We start from the raw sequence: 27,586 nt of genomic DNA, 5'->3' as shown, positions 1-27,586 counted from the left end.
GGAGGTTTGAGCCCACTGCTGGCTTTGCAAAGCACAATTGATGGACTGGTGGTCAGGCAGAGTAGCACATGGACTAATACACACACAAAATACATACACCAACAGAGGACCATGTATAAAACAGCAGCACACAGACACACACAGGTGAGCAGCATTAGTTTCAGCATCAGGGCTACTTACTCCCTGAACTAAAGTAGTTCCCAATACCTATAGTCTCTAAAATAGAAAAACTTTTCCTTTTGGTAGCATGACTCATCTGATGCTGAAGAACCTCCTCTAGCAAAGAAGAAGACTGAAACAGAACAGACTAATAAAATGTAACTTTACTTTTAGTATGACTGGATAACTGCCACGTGAGCTTTGCAAAGCCAGACTATTATCTCATGGGATCACTTTAAAATCCATGATGGAAATCTCAAAAAACATCCAAAATGATATAAATCAGAAGCAAAAGACCAATGGCAGCCCAGCGAGTACTGCTTTTTGTCAAATCGGGTTGAGGATGAGTTGACAGAAGAGAAGATCCTGGCAGATAGGAGCTTGTCAGCATAAGGAGTTCATCTGCACATATATGAGATAAAGAACATTGCGTATTGTAGCCCTGGGTTATTTTTATTCTAACCAAACAACAAAGTTTTGGATTTTACTGATTACCAGCCCTTTAAACATGCAGATAGCGCCGTCACCACAAGACAACCATTACCAGTATTATACATACACTTTCCTCCATTTGTTTGATTAGACAACTTACGTATTTCATTGAATATCTTTCCTATTAAATTCAAATCCACAAATGGGTTCATCCAATAAACTTAACTGTGAGAAATCACAAATACTGTATGCTTTCCAAATAACTGATTTTGCAGTTGTAGCTTATTCTGCAGTAGCTTGCATATCTATGGTATATGAGGAGCAACACTCAGTTTGTAATGAGTGCCTGTTGTTTTGGCTCACAGCAGAATCACCTAATGGATTTTATGGACTGTATACAGGACTCGCAGGCTCAGCGGCCCAAACACTGAGCCAGCATTGCCAAAAGCAAACAGGATATTGACAATAATACAGTTAAGACTTTTATTCAAGTGTTATCCTTCAGTCATGGAAGAACAGCCAACAGAGAAAATGAAGTGTTGCGCCAACAGGAGTGCACAAGGGGTGAAAACTTGTAAGAGGGCAAATGAAAGAGTACTTTGTTCATTTAGTGAGTGTCGAATAGCAGTTAGATTGGAATCATAATCTTGAAGATAAACGTAGGCTATATAGCTCACAGTCACATAACAAATAACGTGTTGCCAAGTAAAAGCTTCTATATTTAGCAGAACCCTCAAAATCAATGCATGCCACAACATATACATATACATATATAATTCTGCTGTGAGGGTTTCTGTACAAGTAAGAGTAGTCTTGTTCTGGTCTGTTTACACAAGGAGGAACACAGATACAGTCGAATGTAGACTGTGGATGCATACTGTGAAGTAAATATATTAAGTTCTACAACAGAATTCATTTTGGGATTTTTACTTTAATATTGTTCAAAATATACTTATTAGATCCATTGATAACCTCTTATGGTGATCGCTAAATCCAAAAGCTGACATTAGTTAGCTCCCCTTTTTTCATATTCATTACACAGGCTTAACATACTGAGTAAGATATTGTTTAGGGCTCAGGAGAGCAGCGCCAGGGGAGTGTGACTGCCATGCCTGCATCCAGTTAGCTAATCACTCTCCCTCATAACACAGTAGCGTGCTGGACCAAGAGAGAGGAGTCGGAACAGAGAAAAGACAGCAGCAAGAGAGTGGACCAGAGAAACAGCAAATGCCAGAGATATACGTAGAATTAAGGCAAGCATTTCTACCTATACTATATACGTGCTCCATCACTCTCAATCAAAGCTTAGCCTCTGACAAAGCTATACTATATAGTACCAGCTTCCAGTGAAGATGGGCTATTGTTCAGGTTTAGGTGCATGTTGAAAGAATATCTGCTTAAGAGATCAGCAAGCATAAAATAATCTAAATGTTCCACCATACTTTTCTTAGATTAAAATTAAATATTTAAAACTGTTTGAAATGCATGATAACAAGAATTCCAACACAACTCTGTCTTAAGACAAATTAATGTAAAAGAAACTAAATAACTAAATGTCTAGTGTAGAAAATCTTGAGATCCTAAATAAACCTTTGGAGGAATAAAACTGCACTATATGGGCTATGCTCTAAAATCACAAAGATTTGCTCAGAGGATAACCATGCATGCATGACTGTAGAGGTGTGGGGAGCAGACTGGTGCCAAATATAAAAAGCCATACAGTGTATCGGCTGAAATTCTGCCAAAATTCCCTGGAAACAAAAATAAGCCATCGCAACGGCTCTGCATTGTATCATGCACATGGCATTGCATCACGCTAATTATCTTATTTCTACCATACAAATGAACTGTTCCCCCTGGCAGGTTTTATGATGGTAACACCCATACTGTACAAGTCAATTTGATTAAAACATATCATTTAACACTCACAAAGGAAACTTTGCTTGGGGAATTTGCTCTGGCGATTGCTTTAGGAAAGTATTTGTCTTTATGGGGCAATTATCACCTAAAAGAGCTGGCACAGGCAGGGGGCCTGTCGGACTAATAATGATAACCATTAACAGTGTTTACTTTCCAACATCACCAACCTTTTTACTGCCAAAACCAAGGCAATGCACAATGCAAGGCATACTTCATTTAACGACAGCCATGCATGCGTGATGAAATGTGCTAATAATTAAATACATCTTAAAAATTTCAAACCTAGAAAAGGTTGCATGCATCCTTTCTTACTTACCACTAATAACCAGTGCAACAAGTGAAAAAGCAACACCAGTGCAAGGAAGATTCTCACAAATATACGTACAAATATAAGCAAGCACTAAAGCAGAAAATATGAAATAATAAGTTGAGTTATGTCTCATACTGTATGACCATTGTTTTTTCTAAATAAGCTCATGAAGCATTGCATTTGCTTCTATACAATACATTACATTTTTTTCCCAAACCATTGTATTGGTGGCAGTGATTGTGGTCCACAAGCCCCTGAAGAACCAGTTAAACTAACAAGCTATTACAAATGCATTTGCCTTTCAAAGACAGCCAAACATAAGCAATTAAGCACAAAACAACCACATCAGCTACAGTAGATGACAGGAGACGTTTTCACTTGTGGCTTCCATGTGGGACACATTAGTACCTTGTTCTTAAATGTGCCAGACACTGCTCAACCTTTATAGATGTAGTGCAAATGAAGACTTGGGAGTGTTTAGTCCCTGTGGTATAAGCAAATAAATATAATAAAGGCTTCATGTAGACATGAAGGTCAGCGGTAGACTAATCAGCTCAAATCTGAGTATGTGAGCAAGCCTTTTACACTTGAAATATTAAAAAATGGATAATGTTTGAAATTTATAAGAATGGCAGTTGTTATAATGCACAGTCTTTTGAATATCTGGATAGTGGCCTAATCCATCAGACTTCCGACTACAGGCTTTGAATCAATGGGGACTTCAGTCTCTAGAAGTCTGCTCCCAGTTAGTCTGGAGCCTCACTGCATCTGCTCCGCACACGGAGCAATTCCTTGGCTCCGAACCCTTTCTTTCTTTAGAAAATGCCGTAAAAAGCCTTGTCTAACACTTAGATTGGGCAATTATATTAAAAGAAGAAAAAAAAAAAAAAAAGTATTGGCTTTTTTGGGAGGGTAATTATACAAAGGTACCGGCGTCTTAGCTGACCGCTTTATTAACAGCATGTGAGTGTTTGCCTGTGTCTGAGTCTGGTGTGTACCACATTAGGCGTCTATACAATGGAGTTCTTCCCCTGAAGCATGTGAGGTTATCACGCAAGCCTTGTATTATACAAAACTGTGTGTGCTCCCATAAATATTTAGGCCTATTGTATAAAACGTCTAAATAAGCCTCAATTGTTGTGTCACCAGATATTCTTTTCATTTATATCTTTTCAGAGCCCCGAGAGACCAGCAAAGTGATATAGGGAGATTTCTGATTGGGGTATCACTTATTTAACACTATCAACTGTTGTGTAAGCTGAAATGCCCACATAAAGATGGATCAGTTTTTCTTGGATCCTGTCCTATTAACAAGAAGCTTGAGGTGGTTTTTCACTCACTCTCGGGACAATAGAGGCTGAGGAGGAGAAAGCGACATGGTAATTGATGGCTGTAAAATGATCTTAATTGTTTGGTGATGGATGTAGGGAGGACACTTACAGAGGCTGACACTTGAGACAAGGCCTCGCATTCCTGCAACCGTCCCGCCACTGTGTCCACCCCGGGCAATGGAGCTGCTCCAGACAACACACACAAACAGGAAAAAAAAAAAAAAAAAAAGAGGGAGAGAGCGGAGCGTGAGACCACAAAAATTTAAAGAAAATTTGAGCTGTGTTGTTCAACTTACATGAGATGTCAGGTACAGCTTGTTCAGATATGTGAGGCCTGTGCTCTTCTTCAGATCTGGTGTCTGATAGGCTGTCCCCCTGCAACCTAGAGACAACACGTAACACATATACACTACTGTACACCTTGGTAGTCGAGTCCATTTATATAATCTCAGAAATCAGCATTTTTCAGTCACAAGACTGCAGTGCATGTTTGTAAATTGAATGCCAGATAGTAAAAAGACAAGCAAGTCTCTATCAGTCTGAGGCGATAAAACAAAGAGGAAGTGTTTAGTGAGTTAACAATCTCTTCTCCTGCAAAATCTGGGATGGTACCAAGAAAACAACAACACGGGGGTCAACTTTGGGGCACAAATTCTATCGTTTCATCACAGCTTTTCATCTTGCTGAAAAAGAACATTTGAAATCTTGTGTTGACATGAAACCAAAGTAATGCATTCACAGACATATGGTGCATGGATATAATTGTAGACAGCTCACTTGTTTCAGAAGCTGGCACAGATTCTGCTTCCTCTTAAATCATTCACTTCTTTATCATAATGCGTTCCAAGCCCCTATAGCTTTTTTTTTTTTCTTCCCCAAAAATATCAGTTTGGACTGAAATGGATGCGGGTCTGAAAGATTTGTCTCCCTTATTCTCCCCCTTTCAGTGGATAGATAAACATGTTACAAGTGGCATTTAACGGAATTTACGCTTTTCTGCAAACTAATTCATACACATCAACATCAGTGTGATATTTTTCTACAGCATATTTTAACAACTGTAAATCATACCACATTTTAACTCTAATTACACACTACTTTAGCTGTTTTCACTGCGTGCTATATTTCTATGTCATTGGCGCAACCATTAGCTAAAGACAAAGAAAAGCAATCCATGCGCTTTTATGGCATGGCTGCATTCTGTCACAGCCGCAGGGCCTCATGGTTTCCACCTCTACAACGAGGGTAAAAGCAGCACACAGCTTTTTAAAAGTGTATTCTATTTCTTTTTCTTCTTTATACATCCTTCTTCTTGTCTTTCTCTCTCTTTAATGGTCTTTATAAGACCATTAAAATATCCAAGATGACTATCACAAAGCCCTTCCCATTCTCTGAACAAAAGCTGCTCATGGCCACAAGTCCTGACTACCATTCCCTCAGTACATTCCTGATATGAAAACAATTAATTTAATGAGAACTACAAGCTCAAGTGAGGTTTGTGGAGATCTACCAATTTCCTTGAACCGCACCACCGACTCCTCTCGGACTTTGCCCAAGAGCTGGGATGCGTTTGCACACAGGAGGTTTTGTGGCAGGAGTGCATAGCCATTAAAAGAACTGATCGAGTGCATGAAGGAGGTGGATGAAATGCTGGTGCGACCACAGCTATAGCCCGAGAGACAGAGACATGCCCACAACACACAGGCCACATGGCACTTTACACTTCAACCAACCAGCAGAGAGCCAGAGGAAGCAGCGTGTTTCCTGACCTGCCACTGCTGGTTAGGAGCCACACAGGCTGACTGGACTGTTTGGTAGTGTGGACAGAAGTTTGGGCGAAAAAAAAAGACAATGGCCGAGGAAGGTGTCCAAATGCTGGGGAAAAGTTTGGGGTCAGCTAGTTCAAAAGGAAAAGTGATGCTATCATGAAAGGCTTATTTGTCATCAATTTAAAGTCAATGATGCAATGAAAATTATAGAAGTCTCTAGTTTTTTGGTACTTGCTTTCATTTTATCAATACACTACAAGATAATACACACATTAAAATGTACAGTATATACATAACATCTCTAATAATATATACTATTAATACATTTAATAACTAAATCCTGGGGCCCAAAATAGCAAATACAGTATTTCAATGACTATAAAGCCTCCTTTAAAGTCTTTTCTTGAAGTGTTTTTTGTCTGTATAATGTTAATTAATTTACGTCTTTTGTACAGGTGGATCTTGAACACAGTAACATACAGCAGCACAGCTGGAAATTAATAAATGTTCGCAGGGGAGGAACCGAGTTGTCGCCTTCACGCTGTGGGTGTGAAAGTAAGCGTCACCTCTCTTTGGCTTTGGGCAGTACAGAGTAAAGCCAAATGGCTCGGTTTCGTTTGACCGCTTCGAAAACGACAGGGAGTGAATACAGTGTATGTGCTTTGGAACAAAAGTGCAACGCACAGAATGCTGGACCTCACTAAGCCATCAGAGCTCACAGGCAGAAAAAGAAGCCTGAGGGGTGACGGGTATGTGAGGAATGCTTGTCCAACTTCAGTCTTCACAGTTTGATACAGGACCAGCCAAGTTCCTACTAGCTTTGTGAGTGTCCCAATCTTCAGACGCCTTCATTTTATACTAACCTAACTGTAAAAATTACCTTCAGCTTTAAAACTTCAGCCTGAGTAAATGGTTAAATCTGTAGTGTCTGCAGAAGCATGTCTGAAAGGTGTTTCCATTAAGGCATGATGCTCTAGTGGACACTGCACAAAGTCTCTATAAGGATTGCCCCTTTTCAAACTGCTCCCTGACCTCTGCCTCCGCCATCTTCCCTTCACAGAGGCATTCTGTGTGAATACGTGCAAAGACATGCACGCACACGTTTAATGTGCAGATCCACGATCCATCTGTGTCTGCATGCATGAACTCCTGCACTATTCCTGATTTCAGAATTACGTGTCTTCAGAATAGCACAAAAGGCATACCATGCGTGCAACACTTTTCCAGCTTAGTGATCTGTTTATGGCCCTTACACTCACCAAAAATGACTACGAAAGACCACGACTCCTTCGCCAGTAAAACTTGGGGAGGATTTGTGGTCAGGTTATAGAGGACGAAGCAAGAATTTGGACTGAACAAGGAGTAGAGAAGAAGACAGAGAAGGAGAACAGATGTCTGACATTTCATGTCATGAGAAAAAAAGAAGGAAAAAAAAAAAGAAACTCAGCAAATGAGCCAAAAAACGACTCCAGACTCAGATGCTGCTTGCTTGGCCACTGATCCGACCCGGGGACTCAATGATAAGCCATAGGTATAAACTATTTGCTTAAAAACATCCAGTCGATAAACTGCCAACAAAAAAATCCACCGATACCATTCATCCTCCTGCAAAACCTCTGGAGCGAAACTGATAACCAGCATGAATGAAAGAAGAGTAGGAAACAAGCAAATTCCAAACCCCAAACAGAGAAGGCCATGCTGGCAGATGTGTGCCTGGCGTCTCATCGAACAGATACCAGTTTATCTTTGACTGGCATCAAGGAAGAGTCCTGCCCACACCTGCCTACATGTATGGTATCACACCCAACACTCTGAAATCTGAGCTATTGACTGATGCTGTGGATCACGGGGAACAGGAAATGTGACAGAAGAGAAAAAAAACAGTAGAGTAGAGAAGATAGAGGAGAGAAAGGGTGATAACGGAGACGATTATCAGTGCACGGGGTGATTTGTGAAAACAGGCAACACCGGAATGCACTTCAGATATGATATTATTCTCCGTTCTGAATGCTAAGGTATGTTACGTCTGATACAGATGGCAGAAAAAAAATGGGTGGGGGAGTGGAAGGTATGGCACGAAGGGGAAACATGACCCAGGGTAAGAACAAGTTTGGATGATGGAAAGAAAATAATAATTACAATTACAGTAAATGCTGCAAGTTTACCGTGGCTAAAATATAGTTGAATTCATAGAATTAAAAACCTTAAAGCAATTGTTTGACATTTTGGAAGATATGTTTATTAGCTTTCTTGCCAAGAGTCAGATGAGAAGATCAATACCATATGAAGCTTTAGCCAGCAGCTGGTTAACTTAGCTCAACATAAAGACTGGAAAATCTTTCTCTGTCCAAAGCAAACAAAATCCATCTACCAGCACCTCTAAAGGTAATTGATTAACCCGTTATGTCTTATATCATGTTTTAGAAGGAGTTGTGTGCTGGACTTTTTCTTGGCCTGGCACAGTGCTCTCTAGATGTCTCTGCGGGTTTCTTATGATTATGATAAGACATAAGGAGTAACTTTCGTATGCCTGGTCGAGCAAATAACCCTCTTTTAAAACTACAACTTGTTGTTTTTTTCCCCCCATATAAAGCAGTCTACTGGCTGACCTTTACTGCATCGATAGTGCTATTGATCTACTCATAACTCTCTGCAAGAAAGCAAATGAGATAATTTTGAACTATTCCTTTAAAGCCCTGAACAGACTGAGGGCTGTGCTGTTTTGAAAAACAAAATCTCTTCACCAGATAAGAGAAGGTGGTAACATTTACCTGGCACACCTAGAGCAGATGTTGAGTGTAACTTTGGCCTGTGGTTCAGGCTGATAGGAGCTGCGTCCCTGGCTGAACTTACTGCCGGATGGAGCCAAGCCCGTCACACCCTCCATCCGCAGGTCATCCAGGTCCTCTGAGGGGGAGGGAGCCAAAGAGAAACATAAAGAGACAGAGGAAGGTGAAGGAAACCCAATGAAAAGAGAGAGAAAACAAGAGAGAGAAAAGACGGCCATTAATCATACTTTGGTCTCTTTTTTGTCAATTTGATGCCCGGTGATGACAGTCTGCTTAGAGTCAATGGAGCAAGCAAGCACATCACAGTAAATAAACATTCTCAACTGGGTCCTGCTGCTGTGCTCAGTCACTCACACGCATACATCCACAAACACATACACATTCACTTTGCGTCATCAACACAAAACCCTTTGTTATAAAAGGAGTGGTGTGGAAGAGCTGATGACAGCGCCGCATCATGGCAGCACAGAGACAGGAAGGGTACGCTAACAAGATGAGGAGGAAAAGGACAAAGAACAATGAAGTCGGCGAGGAGAAATCAGCGGTAAGAGGGAGATGGAGAGCTGGAAAGTTGGGTTTCGTCTGATCTCTCCCTGTGTCCTCAAGAGCACACACACATAGACCCTCTCCCCTCCGACGCTCTAAAGAAGTCCATATGTATCAGACACGCCAGTATTGTTCGACCTAACCTCTTACTCTGTCTGTTTTTCTCCACAGCCGCAATGTGAACACACATTTACACCCACACAAACACACAGAGATAACAGGTGCCTTTTACTTTTTTTTCCCTCACGTACATGTTAAATAAACTTTACTTATGTCTGCCCTTGCTCTCCGTTCTGCTTTATCTCAAAAATACAGCTGTTCCCTTTTGGGATGAAACCCTCCATGTGTAAAGATTGAAAGTTTCAAATCTGGATGTGATACAGGACAAAACGGGATCACCAGTTATTGTACCAGCGTGCTACATTTTCAGCATCAAGACACACATTTCTTTAATCGACACTGAACTGGCATGATAAGGAAAGAAAACATAAATCATGCCAATAACAAGATTTATGAAAGAACAGCAGTTAAGTAGAATAATATGAAGTTAATGTTTTCTGTAGCAAAGAGGAGAACTGTAACGGTTTTTAAAATATAGCTGAGGATCAAAAGGGAGAGTCAGAACCGGCCAGACCATTTTGGTTTTGAATGCATCATCAAGAGATAAAACATATTGCAGTACTTTCCCTGTTATGAGAATGAATAGTGAGTGGGTATCTGGACTCTTGCTTGGTTAAGTGTGCTGGTCAAGCTTTTCAAACACATGTTGAATTACACAGAACATTTTGACCGGTCACCATAACAATATTTGTCCCATTCTTCCCATCAGACCAGAAGAATTTAGGAGCTTTGCCAGTGGGTGGTGGGGGTCGCCTTCAGGACATGCAGTGTATTCTCCACTCTGGCTGCCATTGTTTCTGTCATTGTGCGTACAGTGCTGTGCAGTTCGTGCCTGTCTCTGTCTATGTGTGTGTCGAGTCATTTGAAACCAACATTGATACTTTTCACTGAGAGATCGCATTACCTGGCCCTCGGTTTTTTTTGGGGAAAAAAATGGGCCTCACACCTTGAAAGAGGAGAATGCATGACTAATCACCTGGATTAGATTAGATGACACTTGCTCATGAGAACTCGCTCCCTCTATCCATCAGCGTGGCACAAAGCCAGAAAATGTTACCTGTCTCCTCTAGATGTCAGGAAATCATTCTGACGAGACAGTCTAATCCACTAATCTCACCTGATTAGCAGAGTCTTGTGTTAATTGATTCTTAGCTTAGTATTTTTCCACAAACCACAATGCCAGAGCAAATATAATAAGTCTGTATGGAGTTAAACACACTTTTAGTGTGTTTTTAGCCTTGATAGCAGTGTGTCTCTTTCTAATAAATGAATAATGATAATACATTAACTCCCGATTTGAGTTTTTAAACAAAACATATTTCATGTCTTTTAAATGAAAACTATTTCAGTGCTCAGCCAACAAACAGCCAAAACAAACTCTTAATTAGTTCCGACTATATTACGGTCTTAAACACCAAAAACAGTTGGAAAAGGACCAAAATCAATATTTTTATTTAATAGCTTTAACAAAGTCTGGTCATGCCACTCACATCGTGTCCAGGCTGCCTGAGAACGAGTGTTGTTTTAGTGTTCTGAGGAGGACAGATACATTCCAGTAATACCCTTAAGCAGGGCAATATTAAATGTCCCATTCATCACGGTATGCATTGGAGGGGGGTGGGGACAGAGAGAGCCACCAGCGATTTGGGCAATTTGCTGGTCGTGGGAACTGCTCAAGTTTGGGCCTTCACCTTTCCCTCTTTTCTCTTCGTCCATTCCCACTTCTTCCCCTTCGAACCATTATCCCCCCTTTTGGCAACTGACTAATGTGACATGCCAGATTTTCTTTGGGTCATAGCCTATGATGCAAATCATTACTTGACACTTGGAAACATTCACTTGCGAAGCTGCAGCTTTCATGAAACACCGAAAGAATAACAGCAAGCGGCTCTGACCCTGAAAAAAAGAACATGACCTCAGTGTACACAGCTGCTTGTCACCTCAACTCCCGCTTTGTCTCTTGGACTTGTTTCCTTCTGTCAAGATAAAATGACACAATAATGGAGAGAAAGACCTCAGTGTCTGAGGGAAGGAAAAGCTAATCTCAAAGGTCGCTGAGGTAAACAAAGGCTTTTATCTGGAGTGCATCCCATACAGAAAAAAAATGTTCTGAATCAATGTAGCTGAGCAATTTGTTCCACACTTGCAGCGGTTCTTACTTTTGGCCAGATGAGAGGAGAGAGGACAATATTTCCCGATAATGTCAACAGTCACAGATGCAAACGTGAAGGGAATCGTGATTGCTTGTCAGCCTAACTGGTTTTGTATGTGCTTGCTTGTTTGTGAGATGAGTTAATAGGAAAAGGTTACAACTACTGCAGAGGTGAGCTTTTCCTGGTGTACTGTTGCTGCTCACGGTCCATGCAGTAGATTTCTGGGATAGCTTGCAGGTATGAAAGCGCAAATGTACGACTGTGAAGAAAGAAGTGTGACTTTCCAATCTTTATTCTAAGTTTAAATCCTTTTGTCTCTCCAAGTGCAGGCTTTAAGAGAGAGGACAGCCCTTCATCTGTGCAACAGCAATCTGAACCTCAGCCATATCAGCCCTCTATGAATCCAACTCCCATCTACTGGGGAGGAGAGGTGACAGATTTCTGTGTCGACACTACGCTGTCTCTGAGGAGGGCCTGTGTATGAAGTGCTAAAGTGATGAATTTGCATCTCACCAGTTGAGGTTTTGGTGTTAGCATTGCAAATGACTGCTTTTACATGCACACAAGTATTCTGACACATACGCTCACACTGTTGCCTGATGACTGCATATGACCGCAGCAATTGTTTCTTATTTGTCAAGAAAATTGGAGTTTTGTGGTCTCAAACAAACAGAAACAGAGATTTCAGATTATGGAGCACCATTTAATTGGCCATATTTCCTAACTAAACTTTAAATGTCAGCATCAAAATTATGTTCAATTATCTATCAAAGATGATCATACATTTGGATAGTCTGTCTACAGAGTTTATAGAGTATTTGTAACATTTCAACAGCGTATTTGTTGAGATTTAGTAATTCAAGAGTTTCACGAATAAAATTATTTTCTGATATTATACACCACTGTGGTGGTTTGGTTAGATTTAACTACAAACTTAGTTAGATATGTTCATGTGTGTCACATTGTCTATCTATAGGCAGACTTTCCTAAATAAAATGTTACAAAAGCGTCTAACAGAGACACCTCACCTTCCCAAATCCATGCTCACACACAAGATTTAGTGTGTCGAAGTGTTCCTTTCTTTGCCGCGTCTACTTAGTCAAACACATATGACTGAGTGCATACTCTCTATGTTCACAATAGAGCCCAGCATGCTTTCCACACAATACCACCATGATAAGTTTACAGTGTGTCTCCCGTGAGACCAGTTTACCCTGAGACCATGACAGCCTCCCAGGCCTCTGTCTAGACACAACAAACGTCTGTCCACACTCGCCCGTTTGTCAGCCCGTCACATTTCCACTCCCTGGGCACCGGGGCAGCCATGCGTGCTCCCCCTGTCTAACGATGAGACATGGCAGATAAATAAAATGGCTCTGAACTGGGGGTAGTTAGGAGGGGTGGTGGGGGGAATGGAAACTATTCGAGCGATGCAATCTCAACAAAAGGCCTGAGCGATGTGGAATTCCGTGCCGCAATCACTCACTCACAGTAAAACAAGAAAATGAGAAGCGCAGAGTGCACAGATAGTGTTTGTGTCTTTCCAAGTTTCCATGTAATTTAATGTTGTTTAGACAGCGACGGACTGGCTGGCTCTTTGCTGCTCTTCATACAGCTAAAAACAGAGCTGGAGTCATAATTAGCACACAGCCTTCAAAATAACTTAATATACACCTAGTCAGATGACGCGTTGACAGATGTATGGGGGGGGGGTTCATCTAATGTGCTACCCCACACGTAAAGTGGGGAGACAAGCACGCACACACTTCATCTACTGCACCAAACCTAAAGCATTTCATCAAGCACTGTAGTTATTGTTTCTCATGCCTCTATGAGAAATAATTGAATTTTCCATTCTTTCATGTGCAGTGACGACGTCTCACCACACGCCGGGCTCTAATTAATAGCCTGTAAATGATACACGCCTTGCTCCTTGCCGTGTAGCCTGCATTCTCACACACACACACACACACACACACACGCAGACCCACATGTGAGCGGCATACTAGATATAGATAAAAAGGCACACAGACACGTACTCAACCTAACGCTTACAGTGACACTTGCAGACCTCACACTTTTGTTGCCCTCACACATACAACCAGCATTTGCTTTTCATTAAGCCTCGAGCACAAAGCCTGCACTCGGCGGTTAGTCGTCACACAGACATCTTTGATGTGAGTCGCGGCAGACACATTTGTTTGGCTTTGTAATAAAAACAATATTCCAACTTACATTTCATAATTATGTCTCGGCTTTCAATGGCACCCTCCTCCCCTCCTGGCCTAAGAATATGCCTGTTAGGCTCCAAGCACCCCACAACTCCGAGTGCGGCAGTAAAAACCTTGATCAGAATCAGATGGGGACACACATGAGCAGGGTAACATCACAGCTCTGAGGCCTGTGGAAAGTCTTATCGCAGACCTTGGTGCAAACCTCCTTTCAACTCGCTTTCTGACCGCAAATATTGCAGAGATTAAGACATCGGCGTAGACACAGCAGAGCTTGATCTATTGATGCACTACAATGATAGACGGTGTAGCAGGAAAAGTGACTTGAGAGCTCTTGTATGTTGAAGGTTTCAAACAGAATTTTGAATTGTTGCTAAAACATGAACTCTGAGCTTCAAGATAGAATTTTTTTTGTAAATATAATTATGCAGTAAATATATCAGCGATCTGCCAGGATCAAGGCTGCCATCTACAGTTCAAAAGGATGATTTTAATCTCTTATAAAAGAATTAAGTCATCCGTCAAACAGGAATGTGCCTGTACAAGAAGAGTCCAGAGAGATGTTGATGATAGAAGAGCAATTTTAGCAAAACAAACATCAGTTAACATGAGTGATGGCGTATGCCTTGATGTAGTACAAACAATTCTCTCCTTCGACTTAATGTCTACACTTCATTCAGTAGATCATTGTTTCCCTGCCTGTTTGTGATAAACACATAGATACAGCCACACACACACACACACACACTACCTCACACAGAGATACAGGTAGAGATCGACATTTGTATTCACACATTCATACCAGTTACTGCATAATGACATCAAGTCTATAACTCTCTCATCTATTTGTCTCTTAAATCCGAATCTTGCTGCAAGCCGTGCTGCCAGAGGAGCCAGAGAACAGTGATGTAACTTTATTTTAGATTGTTTGTTGTACTTTTAGAGAAAGCTGCACACAACATGGTCAGGGTGGGGCCGATTAAACTGAATTAACACAATGCTTCTATTCACACGAGTCCCTTATCATCCTTGGTGTCTATCTGCAATCTCTTGCTTCTGTCTGCCCAGAGTAGCCACAATACGGCATTACTGTGTCCATTCAGCTGCCTTCTATTCAGATAATCTGCTCAGTTCATCTAAGGCGCTTATGCACACCGGAGATACGTGTGCTGGCTGGTGCTTGGCCATACTCTGCGTAATGACTACTGCTAGATTTATGGTATGATCACAGCAGTCTACTTTCCTATTGATAATTGCTTCCAGTAATACCACCGTAATACCACAGCAATTTGCCTCTCGATTAGTGTATCCATCTGCACAGTGGAGACTTTTACAGGCGTCAAATTGGGCGCAGTTAGACTTTTACTGGGGACATTCTTTTCACCATCAAGCCGGCGAAACCTTCAGAGGTGAACCCAGCCCTCTCAAGCTTGTATTACAAGTGAAAGATTTAGTGCTGAGGCAACTCAGCGCTGACACAAGTTCTCCTCCACCTCCTCCTCCCTCTTCTCTCAATGCACCGCAATGATACTGCTGTGTTGTTGTTGGTTTACGCTGTTTCCAGGGGAACTGTTGTATCTTTGGTTGTTTGGGCAAGGATGAAGGGGGCAATGGGGGTGACGGGAGTGTGTCTGTGTGTGTGGGGGGAGAGTTGTTACTGCTGCTGGCGTCAGGGAGTGCGTGCCTTGTCTGCTAACTCTGGAAATCTGAATGTTGTAAGGCAGAGGACAAAGAGACAGCTCTTAGTGCTGCAATCAGTCCTTCACATGCAGGGACACACAGGCACTGTGGGTCACATTACCATATCAAGCTCCCGACAGTGGAAAGTAACTAAAAGCAATACTTGTACTGTACTTGAGCATTTCCATATTTTATATACTACTTTATACCTTAATGTCATATGCAGTTTTTGCTGCTCTGTACTATTTACCGAACTAATTAAGATGAACAAATAGACATAAACTAACAAAATATGACGCGTTTGTTTGAATTATCCAACAGAATGTGAAACAGGTCAATTTAGCTCCACTTTTGGCAGCCATGCTAGCAGCTCTGTGAGGAATCTTTGAATATATTACAGCTATACGAGGGCTTACACACCATCACAAAAGTAATATTGAGATATACATGTTATTTTTCTTTGGATATTACAATGCAGGATTTCACTTTTAATAGGATCCTTACAATTAAGCATTGATATCTGAAGATTTCTTCCATCACTGGTTTTTAAACACACTGTTTCCATTGGATATTTCTCTCAGGAAATGCAGAATAGAATGACAAGAATTTTAAGGGGCCTCTTCTTAATATTCACAACAAATATTTGTCATTCCTATCTGCCATAAAACTAATAACAGCTTTGCTCTTTCAACACAGGAAGTCATTTAGTAGGACTAAGTAAATGTTCAGACCTCCGTGGGTCGAAAGGCTAAGACCTTAATCACCCTCAGATGCAAGGGGTCTATATGCAGTAGATGAACTCCTAACATAAAACATCTTTCACTTAAATTTCATGGTTGCAAAGACAGTAAAGATTGAAAACCTTTTCTATTAACAAAAAACAAAACAAAAACGGTGCTATTGTACGGTACCATCTGCTTGATCAAGGAAGATACGATGTTCTCAAACAAAAGAGCCACACACAGGCACTGTAACTCATCCAGCAGACCCCGCTTTATTCTGTGTATCAAAGATCAGACATAGCTTTATCCTGCCCTTATCCTGCCCCCATCAGATCCTCACTGTCACTGTGAATCAGCAAGAGTGGGTAAAGCTACTCTCACGTCCTCCTCTCCTGTTTCAGGAATCATGCCAGAGTGGGTCAACATACTAAAAGGGTCTGTGGACTCATGCGGAGGGGTCTGATGTCTGAAGCATGGATGATTCACACTGAGAGGAGCTTTGTTACTTTCTACTGCTGTGAAAATGTGTATGCATGTGAAGTGGGATGTTGCAACCCTCTCACAGGCTCTCCCAAGTAGAAAGCAACATCTGAAAGTGTTCCTTCTAAGGAAAACTCTTTAACCCCTTGAACCTTTAATACAAGCAGTTGGAGCATCAACTCTCCATCACTCCTTAAGTAAGTACTGAGGAAGATGTACAACAACAACAACAACTGTACATGTTCATTATAAAACTTGACAAATGATAATGTTTGTCAATGTCTACATGATGTAAATAACACTTTTTTTTTTTTATTCAAAAGGGTACATCTATGAAATGGAACACTTCCACCAAAGATGACGAGAACAAGTTTACAGTGGGGAACTGGCTAACGCGTCTCATTAACTTACCATAAAATAACACTGCAAGGCCAGAAACAGGGTGTTTCTCCCCACACACTGAACTCAGCTTGTTTCTTATTTCAGATCAGTATAAAGTTGTGGTCTCGCCGCCCAGCAAAAGCTAGAAACTTGACATTTTCCATCGCTTTACAAGAACATGTGAGTCATATTCATTTTCAATATGGTTTTGACTGTGGTAAATATTAAGCACAGAGCTAATGAAAACAACTGGGAAAACACAGTGCCATCCCCACAAGCAACTAGAGAATCAATAAGAGCTAAGCTGATTAGAGTTTTTTTTTTTGGAACAATATGAACAAAACAAAATCAACCTTAAGCCATGTCTTTGGTTTTTATAATTGTATTCAATCTTGACTAACTTGGCTAGCAGTACTGTAAACCATTCCAAAAAGATCTTATTATTTTCTCATTTTCTCTCCTTATTCAGGTGCTGGCAAAATACATCCAATTCTCAAAACCCTTCTGCTCAAAATCGAAATGGAAATTAGTTGCTAACTTTTTTGGAATCTTCTAAGCCGACTTTTATTACGCGTCTTATTCTCTACAAGTTGTAGTTGTTACACAGTAGGACAAACTGGTGCTCCTTTCCTGCCTCCCAGTGGATATTTTGCAATATGTTCAGTGTTTACTGCAGCTCTGAACTCTCTTCTCTATATCCTCCAGAGATTTAGACACACAAAAAGTGACTGATCACATCCGCACCATGGGACCTGTTCATTTTCTTGCTAATATAATTGCTCTCATTTGGGTAGTGTGAATTTGTCGGTACACCAGTCAGCACAACAAGCAGGTATGACGAACAGAGCTCTGCTTATCTGATAACAGAAAAAACTACTGATGTGCATCTGGAGTAAACATATGTTCCCTTAGGGATGAGTGTCTGTGATCAGAATCTCACCGTACGAGACTGCAATATACCAAATAAAACACTGCGTGTTTGTGTGAAGTCAGATGTTTGAGAAGCTGAAATGTGTGGTATATGAAACATAAGCAAACATGACTGTCTTTGGTTTACATGGCACTTGAAATGATTGTAACCTGCTGAATCCAAAACCTTTATTTTAATAGCTGTCTAATGATACCGTATTAGTCAAGGATACACTGATTGCAAATCATTAGTCTGTGCATATTTTCTGCCACTTCACTTAAATTCAGATGTACTCATCTGACACTCTAATAAGGGTTTTGATTTACTTTTTGACCTGGCTCGATGTTTCTAAACAGACTTTATGTACAGCATCAGTAATGCCACATTTTAGCCACTAGAGGGCGTCCTAAGCAAATGGTTAAATTGTGCCTCCAACATGAAGAGTAAGTAGAGACCTTTAGACACATGTAGAAATGTACCATATAGCTAGTTAAGCAAAAAAAATGTTTGCTATGTATTAATGACATAAAAATGGTAGTAATGGAGTGAGGTATTGATATTATTACATGTTCATTATGACATTAGCAGTGCTAAGATAACTGTACTAATTGCAGTTGCAGTACATTTATCTTTTGCTACATCATAGAGTTTCAGAGAGCATCCATTGATTCACTACACCCTCCACAGTGTAGAGTCCTGAGGCAAGTCAACGAATCCCTACCAGCTGCAGGAGTACTGCTAAGAAGCAGACCATATGTTTTAACCTTCATATGGACACCAGCAAGAAAAAAAAAGATAAATATCTCCTTCAGGAATCAATATACTATCACAAGATCACCATCCGTGCCAAGTATCATCAGTCACCTTTGGCATGCATTTGGTCATATCCACAGAATTTGTGCCAAGACTCTTTCTAAATGAGGCCCAAAAATTCTCCTGAGGGTCATTCATTTCTCCAAGCTCACCAGGCCATATTTCAGGTTAGCATCAGTTTCATCAAGTCTACAGTAGCAAGGCAAGTCACTCAGAATGATAGTCAACACAGCAGCAGTAGTCCCTGCAGATTGGACCATAACCAGGCCTTGACAGAGGATCAGAAATGACCTTGCTGCATTATTTTCTTTGAATTACTGCCCTGGTCCATAGTGTAAAAGCCACTAGGGGAGTATGCCTGGGATCAGAGCTATGATTAAGGAGGGCCATCACAGACCATCAACATCCAGCTTTATGGCTGTATCTCTAGGTATTATATACTGCTGTCCTGTATTACAACTATGTTCGGTTCAAATAAAAGCAAGTCTGCTATATACAATGTGTTTACAAGATTTCTTCCAATTATGGAGAAGCAGCTTGATAACGAGCAGTTGAATACGATGTATACTTTTTCACAGCAGTCGATGACTGAGCCTACTATAAAAACAATTACCATAATAAAATGCACGTGTTTTAGAGTCACTGGTGGACCGAAACATTTCAAACTTTTAGATGCTGACAGAGTGAATGAATCCTGGCTATTTGACTTAGTTTGAACACAATCCGTAGTTTTGAGAATCAGAACAATCATTCGTTGCTGCTCCAGCTCTTTGCCCGTGCAACCTGTGCCACACATCAATAAAGAAACGTGACCCTGTGAATGACCCCAATGAAAAGACGCTGCTAACAAGCACAACTGCCTTAGTGCTGTGACAGTACAGCAGAGGGCAAAGACATACATAGATTGTGTTACCGCAGAGCAGCAGCTCTGAGGAGACTGGAGTCATGCTGAAGCACTGTAATTGGGGCCCATGTTGTAGACATAAGGAAATAAAAAAGATCAGGTTGTGGGTTGACATCCCTCAAAGAAGTACTGTATGTCAGGCATTGCGAGTGAACCTAGAAGAAAGTACATGACTTAACAATAAGTTGTAATTGGAGAAATGCTGACTTTTTATAGCATTTCAACAATTCTAAAGGATTCTTGAGTTACGAGTGTATTAAATTGTCAAAGTTATGCTTTAACTTTAAAATTTGTGCTGCATACCTTGTTGTATGCATATGGGTGTATGACCTTCCTTTGTTCCTGCACTGCCTTACTCTAAGGGATCACCCCTGCATATAAATATGACCACACAGCAGAGAAGTAAGCAGGGTGACAAGTGACACAGTTTCTTCACCACGCAAAAAATATTTCGGATAACAAATTCAATTTGGCGTGAGGCATTACATGCTGTGTCTGCACAGACACAGGGTGACCAACTCTCACACCTTCTACTGAATGAAGCCAAAACAAGCATTTACTTCAGATACTCTCTACGCCTCCTTTGTCACCTGCTCATTCATCTTACTGTAAGTCAGTACTTGAAGGCATGGCCGGCATGAAGGAATGTACACACACACACACAAAAGGTAAATCAAAGTTCTTCTCTGTGATTCTTCAGTTGTCAGAGCGAATACCTAGACTAACTGGCTGAGAGCATCTGGACAGACTATATAAACAGGAAGCATAGTTTCCTTTAACAGCTACTACTAAAGTGCTTTTAAGTACCATACATAAACTGACTGCTGCTGCTTTGCTCATCCAGCAACTACATATAGAACAGTAAGTACGCGTCTACAAGTCTGCATATGTGCAACCATTTCTCCCTTTTAAGCCCCTATATTTATTAAAGGAATCTACCACTTTTATTTTTTTTATAGTTCACTTTTCTCTCAGTAAGTGCTTTCCTACTTTAGCCTGATAAAATATCTCAGCATTTGTTTACATGTATGTAGCCGGACAAAGTATATTCAATACTAGTAACCACGTAAGGCCAAGAGCAACAATTTTTCCAGCTGGGAAAAAACAACTCAACATGTCTAATGCTTTCAAGGTCAGTGTATCTATAAATGTTTCACACACAGAAGGTACTGTATTTTTTTTTTTTTAAACACTGCAAACGTGTTCATTCCTTCACACTAGTACTAGGTAAAAATGTCCTTCCCATCCTCCTGATCTTTTCAAGTCAGAAATTTGTCTCATACTACCTCAAAGCCCAAAACAAGCTTTATACTTCTTAAACACATTATAGCATTGTAGTTTTTATGAAGTCTTTGAAATACATTTAGACTTCTGAATATCAAAACAGATTGATTGTATCTTAAACTTACACCGCTAATGAGCTCTGCAAGGGGAACGACAATCAATAGGAAATGTTACAGCTGTAATTTGATAGTCTTTACCACACACACACACACAGTAAACAAAGCAAGCTGTTCTCCTTGAGTCTAAGATGGTAAAAAAACAAGTGTCTGTCTCACTCACCAACAGGGAATTTGCTGATACCTATACACACACAGTAACGCATCGTCACCAGTCTGTCAGTCTGGCTCAAAAGCAGCTCAGCGCTATGATCAATGGCTTTTTTAATCTAAACTTTTATTTGCAGAAATGAATGGAATTGATTCACACTGCACAACACCGTTTACACGACGTGTGTCTGCTTATGTAAAAAGGTGTTGTATGCACAGAATACGACATTACCCAGAAGCTCCATGGCATCATCCTCATCCTCCATCTCTTCCTCTGCCACGGAGGGAGCGGGGCTATGGACCGAATCAAAGGAGTCCTGGGACAACATGGCTGCCAGGAGCTTCTTGTGATGCTGCTGCTGCTCCCTTAGTCCTTTGCTCTTTGTTTCCATCTTCAAGCTGGATGAGGCAAACACAAGAGGAGTCAGGGCTTAGGAGCAGACAGTGAGAGCACAAAGGTTTTTCTATTCACATACAAAAATCTATTTTTATATGTAACGTTTAATAAAAAAAATATTTGAAATAACCGAATACATTTTTATCACTTTACATACATCCGTTGTAGCTGATTACTTTCCAGACACAATCCCCATTTTAAATAAAGCACTATAATATGAAGCTATCATCATCATTAGTAACATGCTGTCAGGTACTGAGACATATACCTACAAAAAGAACACGTCTTTATAATAATTATGCTCCTATAGTAATTATATCCTGACTAACTGTCGGGCTTGTATCTGGCTGAGGCTTTTCAGCAAGTATAAAATATTGCATTTGCATCAGCGGTCTGCAAATGTGTAACTACATTTAAAGTGTTGAAGTTTCACCACTTGTTGCTTTTGGCAGCCATTCCCTGGTTGTTAGAGACAAAATACCATACAATCATTTCAAGTGCCATGTAGGGGTAGAAACCCTTGCTGTAAATGGTTAGCAGGGAGAAGATAAGAAGAAATAATGGTTTTGAGGTGAGCAACAGAGAAATATTTGTAGCCCTAACTACAAACCATTAGCAGTAGTATTTAGAGGATGTAGGGTTAAAAAGCCATGGAGGTTTTAAAAGCATGTTGATGGATATGAGGTGTTTAAAGCATCTTCTATAGTTTTTAGTCTGCAGAAGAGACAATAATCAAATCCAGATTATTAAACAAAGATGGAACAGATGACTTGCAGAGGAGGGATTTGTTTTAATCTTTTGATCACTGAAGTAAAGCAAGGGGAGAAGCAGATTCTGCATTTTTAATAAAAAACATAAAATGTTTATACAAATCTGATTCACTTAACATTGCTAAAATCTAATAATGAACCTGAATACTGCTCTTTTCCATTCAGAATTGATTTTTGTCTTCATACTGCAATATTCATTTTATCATGAAAACTTTCATTAACATTTATTATATATGCTGTAGCCATAAACATGAGCAAGAGCATGCAGCTATGAAAATATCCTTTGTGCAGTATCCATCCCCATTTACTTACAGCCTAGCAGTCTCTGAGGCCGTTTTTAAATTAAAAACTATACATAGATGAAAATAAATCAAATGCTTTTATTCATTTCTCAGAAATATATTTTGTTACCCTTGTTTAAGCCTGGCACATGGAGAAAAATTAAATGGCTAATGGAAAAAAAATTACCAAATAATGTCTCCTTCCTATACAGTTACAGCTACAAATACATTTATGAAGGCTGACTTCTGCATTACCTCCATGTTGGAGAAATTAATTTCTGTATCCCACAGGCTGAGGGCGTGGATTAGAGCAGTGGAAGAGTATTAATTTGATGCTTATCTCAGTTTAATGCTTCTATTTACCAGATAATTGCGAAGGGTCATGAAGTGATAGATAGGTCTTCACACTCTCCCATATGGTATTTCTGTGACAATTAAATCTGCTAATATGAAAAGGCGAGGTGGGTGGAGTGATTCTGCACAACTGTTCTCTTTTCTTTATCTAACCAAACTCTTTGATCAAAACATTTTCCTGTGGTTCCAAACTACCTTTTTAATAGAAAGTAAAGTTGAGGACAACAAACAAAACTTATATTAAGCAGTTATTTTTATGTGTTGCACCATATTATGGGCTCATATCTCCTCTGAAAATCTCTGGCTCACTCTGCCTGCTGGCAGCTCCAGTGTCAGCAAGTTTTCCTCCTTAAGGAGCAACCTCAGGTGGTATAACCCTGTCATTAAGAGGATAAATATGACCATAAAAAAAAATGCAGGTGTACAGCTGGCTTTCCCCTCGCTCTGTGTTTATCATGATTTTTCCCTGGTATCATATTTCCGTACTATAAGGATTCAGTATATGTTGGTGTTTCAGGAAGAAATCTAAAGACATAACAGGGAGGTTAGAAGAGAGAGGTACAGTTTATGGCATGGACATGGGATAAGGAAGTCCCCGTGCAATGGACTGTGTCAAAATAAGCCATTTTCTATACATGTCTTCCACAGTTGCATCTGATTTCCCATGTGCCCCTTGCACTTATCCTTCTAAACTTTGCAGCCAATCATACAGAGAGCCACCAGCACCTGTCAGCTCTGCTTTTGGTCCTCAGTGACAGGTGGGCTGGAATGAGCGACAGAGGCAAGAAAATTGAAAATGAAAACAAGTAAACTACCAAAGTAAGAGGGGAAAGATGGACTGGTTTCACAAATAAGGTCAGATACATGAGAAAATCTGAGTACCCTAGACTGAAAGTGTATGAGCACCAGAGGGGATGGCCTATTAAGGCTCAGATGGGGTTTTAAGATAGGGCAGCATTGGTCGTTGCCAGTTTTCCACTTGCTCAGAGTGGTCATTTTTATCTCATCTGATAGAAATTAGAAACCAGAAACCAACAAAATCCTGCTTCAAGTCGCCCTCAGTTTTTTATTATTTTTTTAAGCCCTAATTTGTTTACATTTTGGCAAATTGGCACCATTAAAGATTTTAGTTATTAGCAGTTCTTGTTTGCAATGTAATCATAGATGTGCTGGCAACCAACAATAAATTACTTTGATACAAAAATAAACTTCAACTTGTGATTCTCAGTTAGGTTCTGAGTTGTAACAAGCATATTTAGCAGATTTACGGAAGGTTATTTGTGATGCATATGTAATCGTGCTTTTTTAAAAATGTGTATCGTATGTTTGGTCAGATTTCTAACTCGAAGAAAGCAATAATGAACCCCCCATTGTTTGATTTTGGAATGCACCTGTCCCTTTTACCTCACACAGCGTCTTTGCCTCACAATCGCTGCCTCTGCTACCCCACCATCTTTCAACTCTCCCATGCCCCCCACCTCCAACTCTTGGCAGGGAGGTGAGCCTCACAGTTTGAAAACCTCTGCCTTACACCATATCCTGACCTTAAATAGAGACAAATAATAATTTTTTTTTTGTTTGTTTTTCAGATCTCCCTATTTTTTGACTTTGTGGCTTGGCCAAAAAACAGCTCAGAGGATATGAAAGTGATCTCAACCCTCAAACGGGATTTCAAGAGGGAGCAAGTTCTCAGTAAATGCAATTCAGAGTTGATATAAATGATCTATCAGATACCCCTACCTCTATCAGAAACTGATTTTGGGATGCTGTATCAGTCCAAACACACAACAACCTTCTCACACTCTTCATAAGGTAAACACAAAATGTCACAGTTACAAACACACACAGAGCAGAGCTCATCAGTGAGCCCACACATATCCCTATCTCCCAGCTCAGACTTCTAACTAAGTGATTCCTCCCTATAATCCACCCATACAGTAACCTAATGAGATTAACACTGTGTGTATGTCAGCTCAGGCCCGCACATGATTTATGGTTTTATATCCGATCTTCCTCTAATTAGTCATATCAGAAGGTGCAGTGCATGTGAAACACACATACACAGAGCAGTAACAGCTAACAAAAAAAAATCCTTACTGAGAGGCCAACAAATGATTTAACAGTTATATTGTCAAAGGCAGGCCATTTTGTTAAATAACAAGCACAAAATTCCTCTGGCCTTGAGCACACAGAAATGAGGTTAGTTTTAATTCAAAATTGGGTTGAAGCAGTATCATGGCAAGCATGTTTGATCGTGCCTTTGAAATGGGATTATCAAACCCATTCAGATGGGCATTCCTCAGGCAGCACAGTTAGAAGTCTATCTCATTTTAAAAAGAACCAACAATAGCTTTATGAACTTTCTGTAAGTTTTAAACTTTTTTTATCATTTGAATGAGTCACACACACTTATATAGATGACTCAATATGTACATAATGCCAAACACCAACCTCCCAGCAGGGCTGCTCTCTCCACTCCAGCACACTTCAGTTTTAGCTCGAGGAACTGGGGGATGCAGCATTTCAGCTGCCAACGGATCTGCATCCTCCTCTTCTCGACCAACCCATTCCCCGACCACCCGAGGACGCAGGACTGAGTTATAGCCTCCCAAGTTCTAAAAGAGCAACACAAAAATAATAAGAGACAAAACAACAGACTGACAGACAAAGACAAAGATGCAGATTTAAATGAAAATGTGTGCAGGTGGAAGTGACCACCAGGACAAGGAGTTTTTCAGACACAGGGTAACCAGTGATAGGCAAGTAGGCAATATAACTGGGCTGAGCAGCCTCTATGGACATAATGCCAGAGGCAAAAAGACCAAAGAGGAAGTTGATGGAGGAAGCTACAGGAGAAAATAAAAGAAGACAATGGTACTGACTTTTTGGCAGGCTTTGTAAAATAAAGACTGACAGGCCTACGCTAAGCTGGACTTGATCTTGCTGACAAGGAAGTAATATTAGCTGGCTGCTATGTCTTGTGTTGTTACACACTAGCAAAGACTAGTTCTTGATTAGAAGTGATCATAACAAATACACGTGTACAGCTGTCCATTTTTTATGACAGTGGTATTGCACTCGGGGCCCTAAATTGCAAAACTACCAATTTCTATGCAATGTTGCTTTAACACAATGTATTTTTAAGAGAATGGAGTTTTAAAAAACAGCAAAGTATTGTCTGAGATTCATCTCCCTCCCATTCTTCTCCCAAAGCTAGTCGGCATACATTTGCAACCCTGCTCAGTACAAAAAGCAAAGATGTGTCTGCTTGCCTTTGACTAAATCCAGGATAGTATCAAATACTATTGTCTCTGCATGATCGGAGCAGGTGTTTAGTATTCATTCCCTGCCCCGTCCCGCAGAAAAGAAGGAAAATCTCTGGGCTGAGAGCCAAGGAAGTTGGACATGTACTGCTGCACTGAGCAAAAAGTGAAGTCCCTGTCAAAACATATGTTGTGTTTCTCATCCAGGCCCATCATTTCCAAATCGCTCTGTGCATCTCCAGCTTGGGCAGGCACTGCACTATTGTGTTGGGAGAGAATTGGGGCCAGGCGAGGACAAAAAAGATGGAGCTCAGACAAAGCTTTCGAAGGTAAGATGCACACTGAAGCCGCGAAGGATAGGGAGATGGAGGACATGCTTACTGAAGTATCACTCTCACATATCACTCCCATGAGATAGCAGTTCATCATTATAAAAAGAGTTGTGCTGCTCTGTCAACCGAGTGAAAGTTATGAAACATGGCTTTTACTTGATGTAGCGTGAGTGATGCTGCAGAGTGATGAGTGACAGAGCTCCATTTCCACATGACTGCAATGCAAGTGTGTGAGTTTAATAAAGACTCCAGTTAGGTTAACGTCTACCTGGTCAAGCTCATCTGAGATGGCGATGCCTGCAGAGAGAAGAAAGTGGTTTAAAGCACAGAGAAGCATCTAACACAGTTCAAAATCCAGCTTAGGCTGCTTCTGAGTTTAGTAGTGGGCTTGTACGATTAGCTGCTCTATCCGGTTTCCTCTCAGGATTTACAGACATTTACAGAAAGGTCTTCACTTCACTTCTTCATGTTTAGATGTATTAAACACTGCTCTGTATGTTCCGTGTATGCCACTCACTGCGTGACAGACTCTCCAGGGCCTTTCCCAGCTTCTTGCTCTCCTGCAGAATGTGGTTGAGTTCGTCAAAGTCCCGGCTCTCCCTCCAGTCCCAGGACGGGTACTCAATTGACCGCGGCACTGAACATCACAAACATACAATTTTGTCACATTTTCTGAAAGCACCACAAATAAAGATTGTTTGATTTTTTTTGTTTGTTTAATAACAATAAATCCGACCAAACTTTCTGAAAATAAGAACAGAAAAAAACAACCATACTGTGATTTGATCACCACAGCTTTATGCACATTTGTCCAAACAGGACTTTGGGAACTACTGCATGATGGAGTGGAATGAAAACACTAGCAGAAAAGTCAACATATCTCTTTCAGAAGCACAGAGCTCACTGAATGAAGGCCAGGGGACAGTGTCTGTCAGTCTCTTTAATTAACATTCAAAATAACTCAAACAGGAGCAGGAAATGACCCACAT

General features: G+C 40.5%; 1 protein-coding gene across 1 annotated transcript in view; it reads right to left on the bottom strand.

The window, feature by feature from the left end:
- The window catches only part of cxxiiih8orf34 (chromosome XXIII C8orf34 homolog), a 56,292-nt gene that overhangs the window by 15,137 nt on the left and 13,569 nt on the right, over positions 1-27,586 (bottom strand). The window contains exons 5-11 of the mRNA XM_027273988.1: positions 27,115-27,234; positions 26,866-26,894; positions 25,454-25,617; positions 21,433-21,599; positions 8,693-8,828; positions 4,449-4,534; positions 4,262-4,335 (exon numbers count right to left, since the gene is read on the bottom strand). Coding sequence (XP_027129789.1) covers positions 4,262-4,335; positions 4,449-4,534; positions 8,693-8,828; positions 21,433-21,599; positions 25,454-25,617; positions 26,866-26,894; positions 27,115-27,234 — 776 coding nt within the window. The remainder of the gene's footprint in view (positions 1-4,261; positions 4,336-4,448; positions 4,535-8,692; positions 8,829-21,432; positions 21,600-25,453; positions 25,618-26,865; positions 26,895-27,114; positions 27,235-27,586) is intronic.

This window comes from Larimichthys crocea, chromosome XXIII, assembly GCF_000972845.2.
Source record: "Larimichthys crocea isolate SSNF chromosome XXIII, L_crocea_2.0, whole genome shotgun sequence".
In the NCBI taxonomy this organism is placed as follows: domain Eukaryota; kingdom Metazoa; phylum Chordata; class Actinopteri; family Sciaenidae; genus Larimichthys; species Larimichthys crocea.
This window is presented reverse-complemented; position numbering and strand designations above follow the sequence as displayed.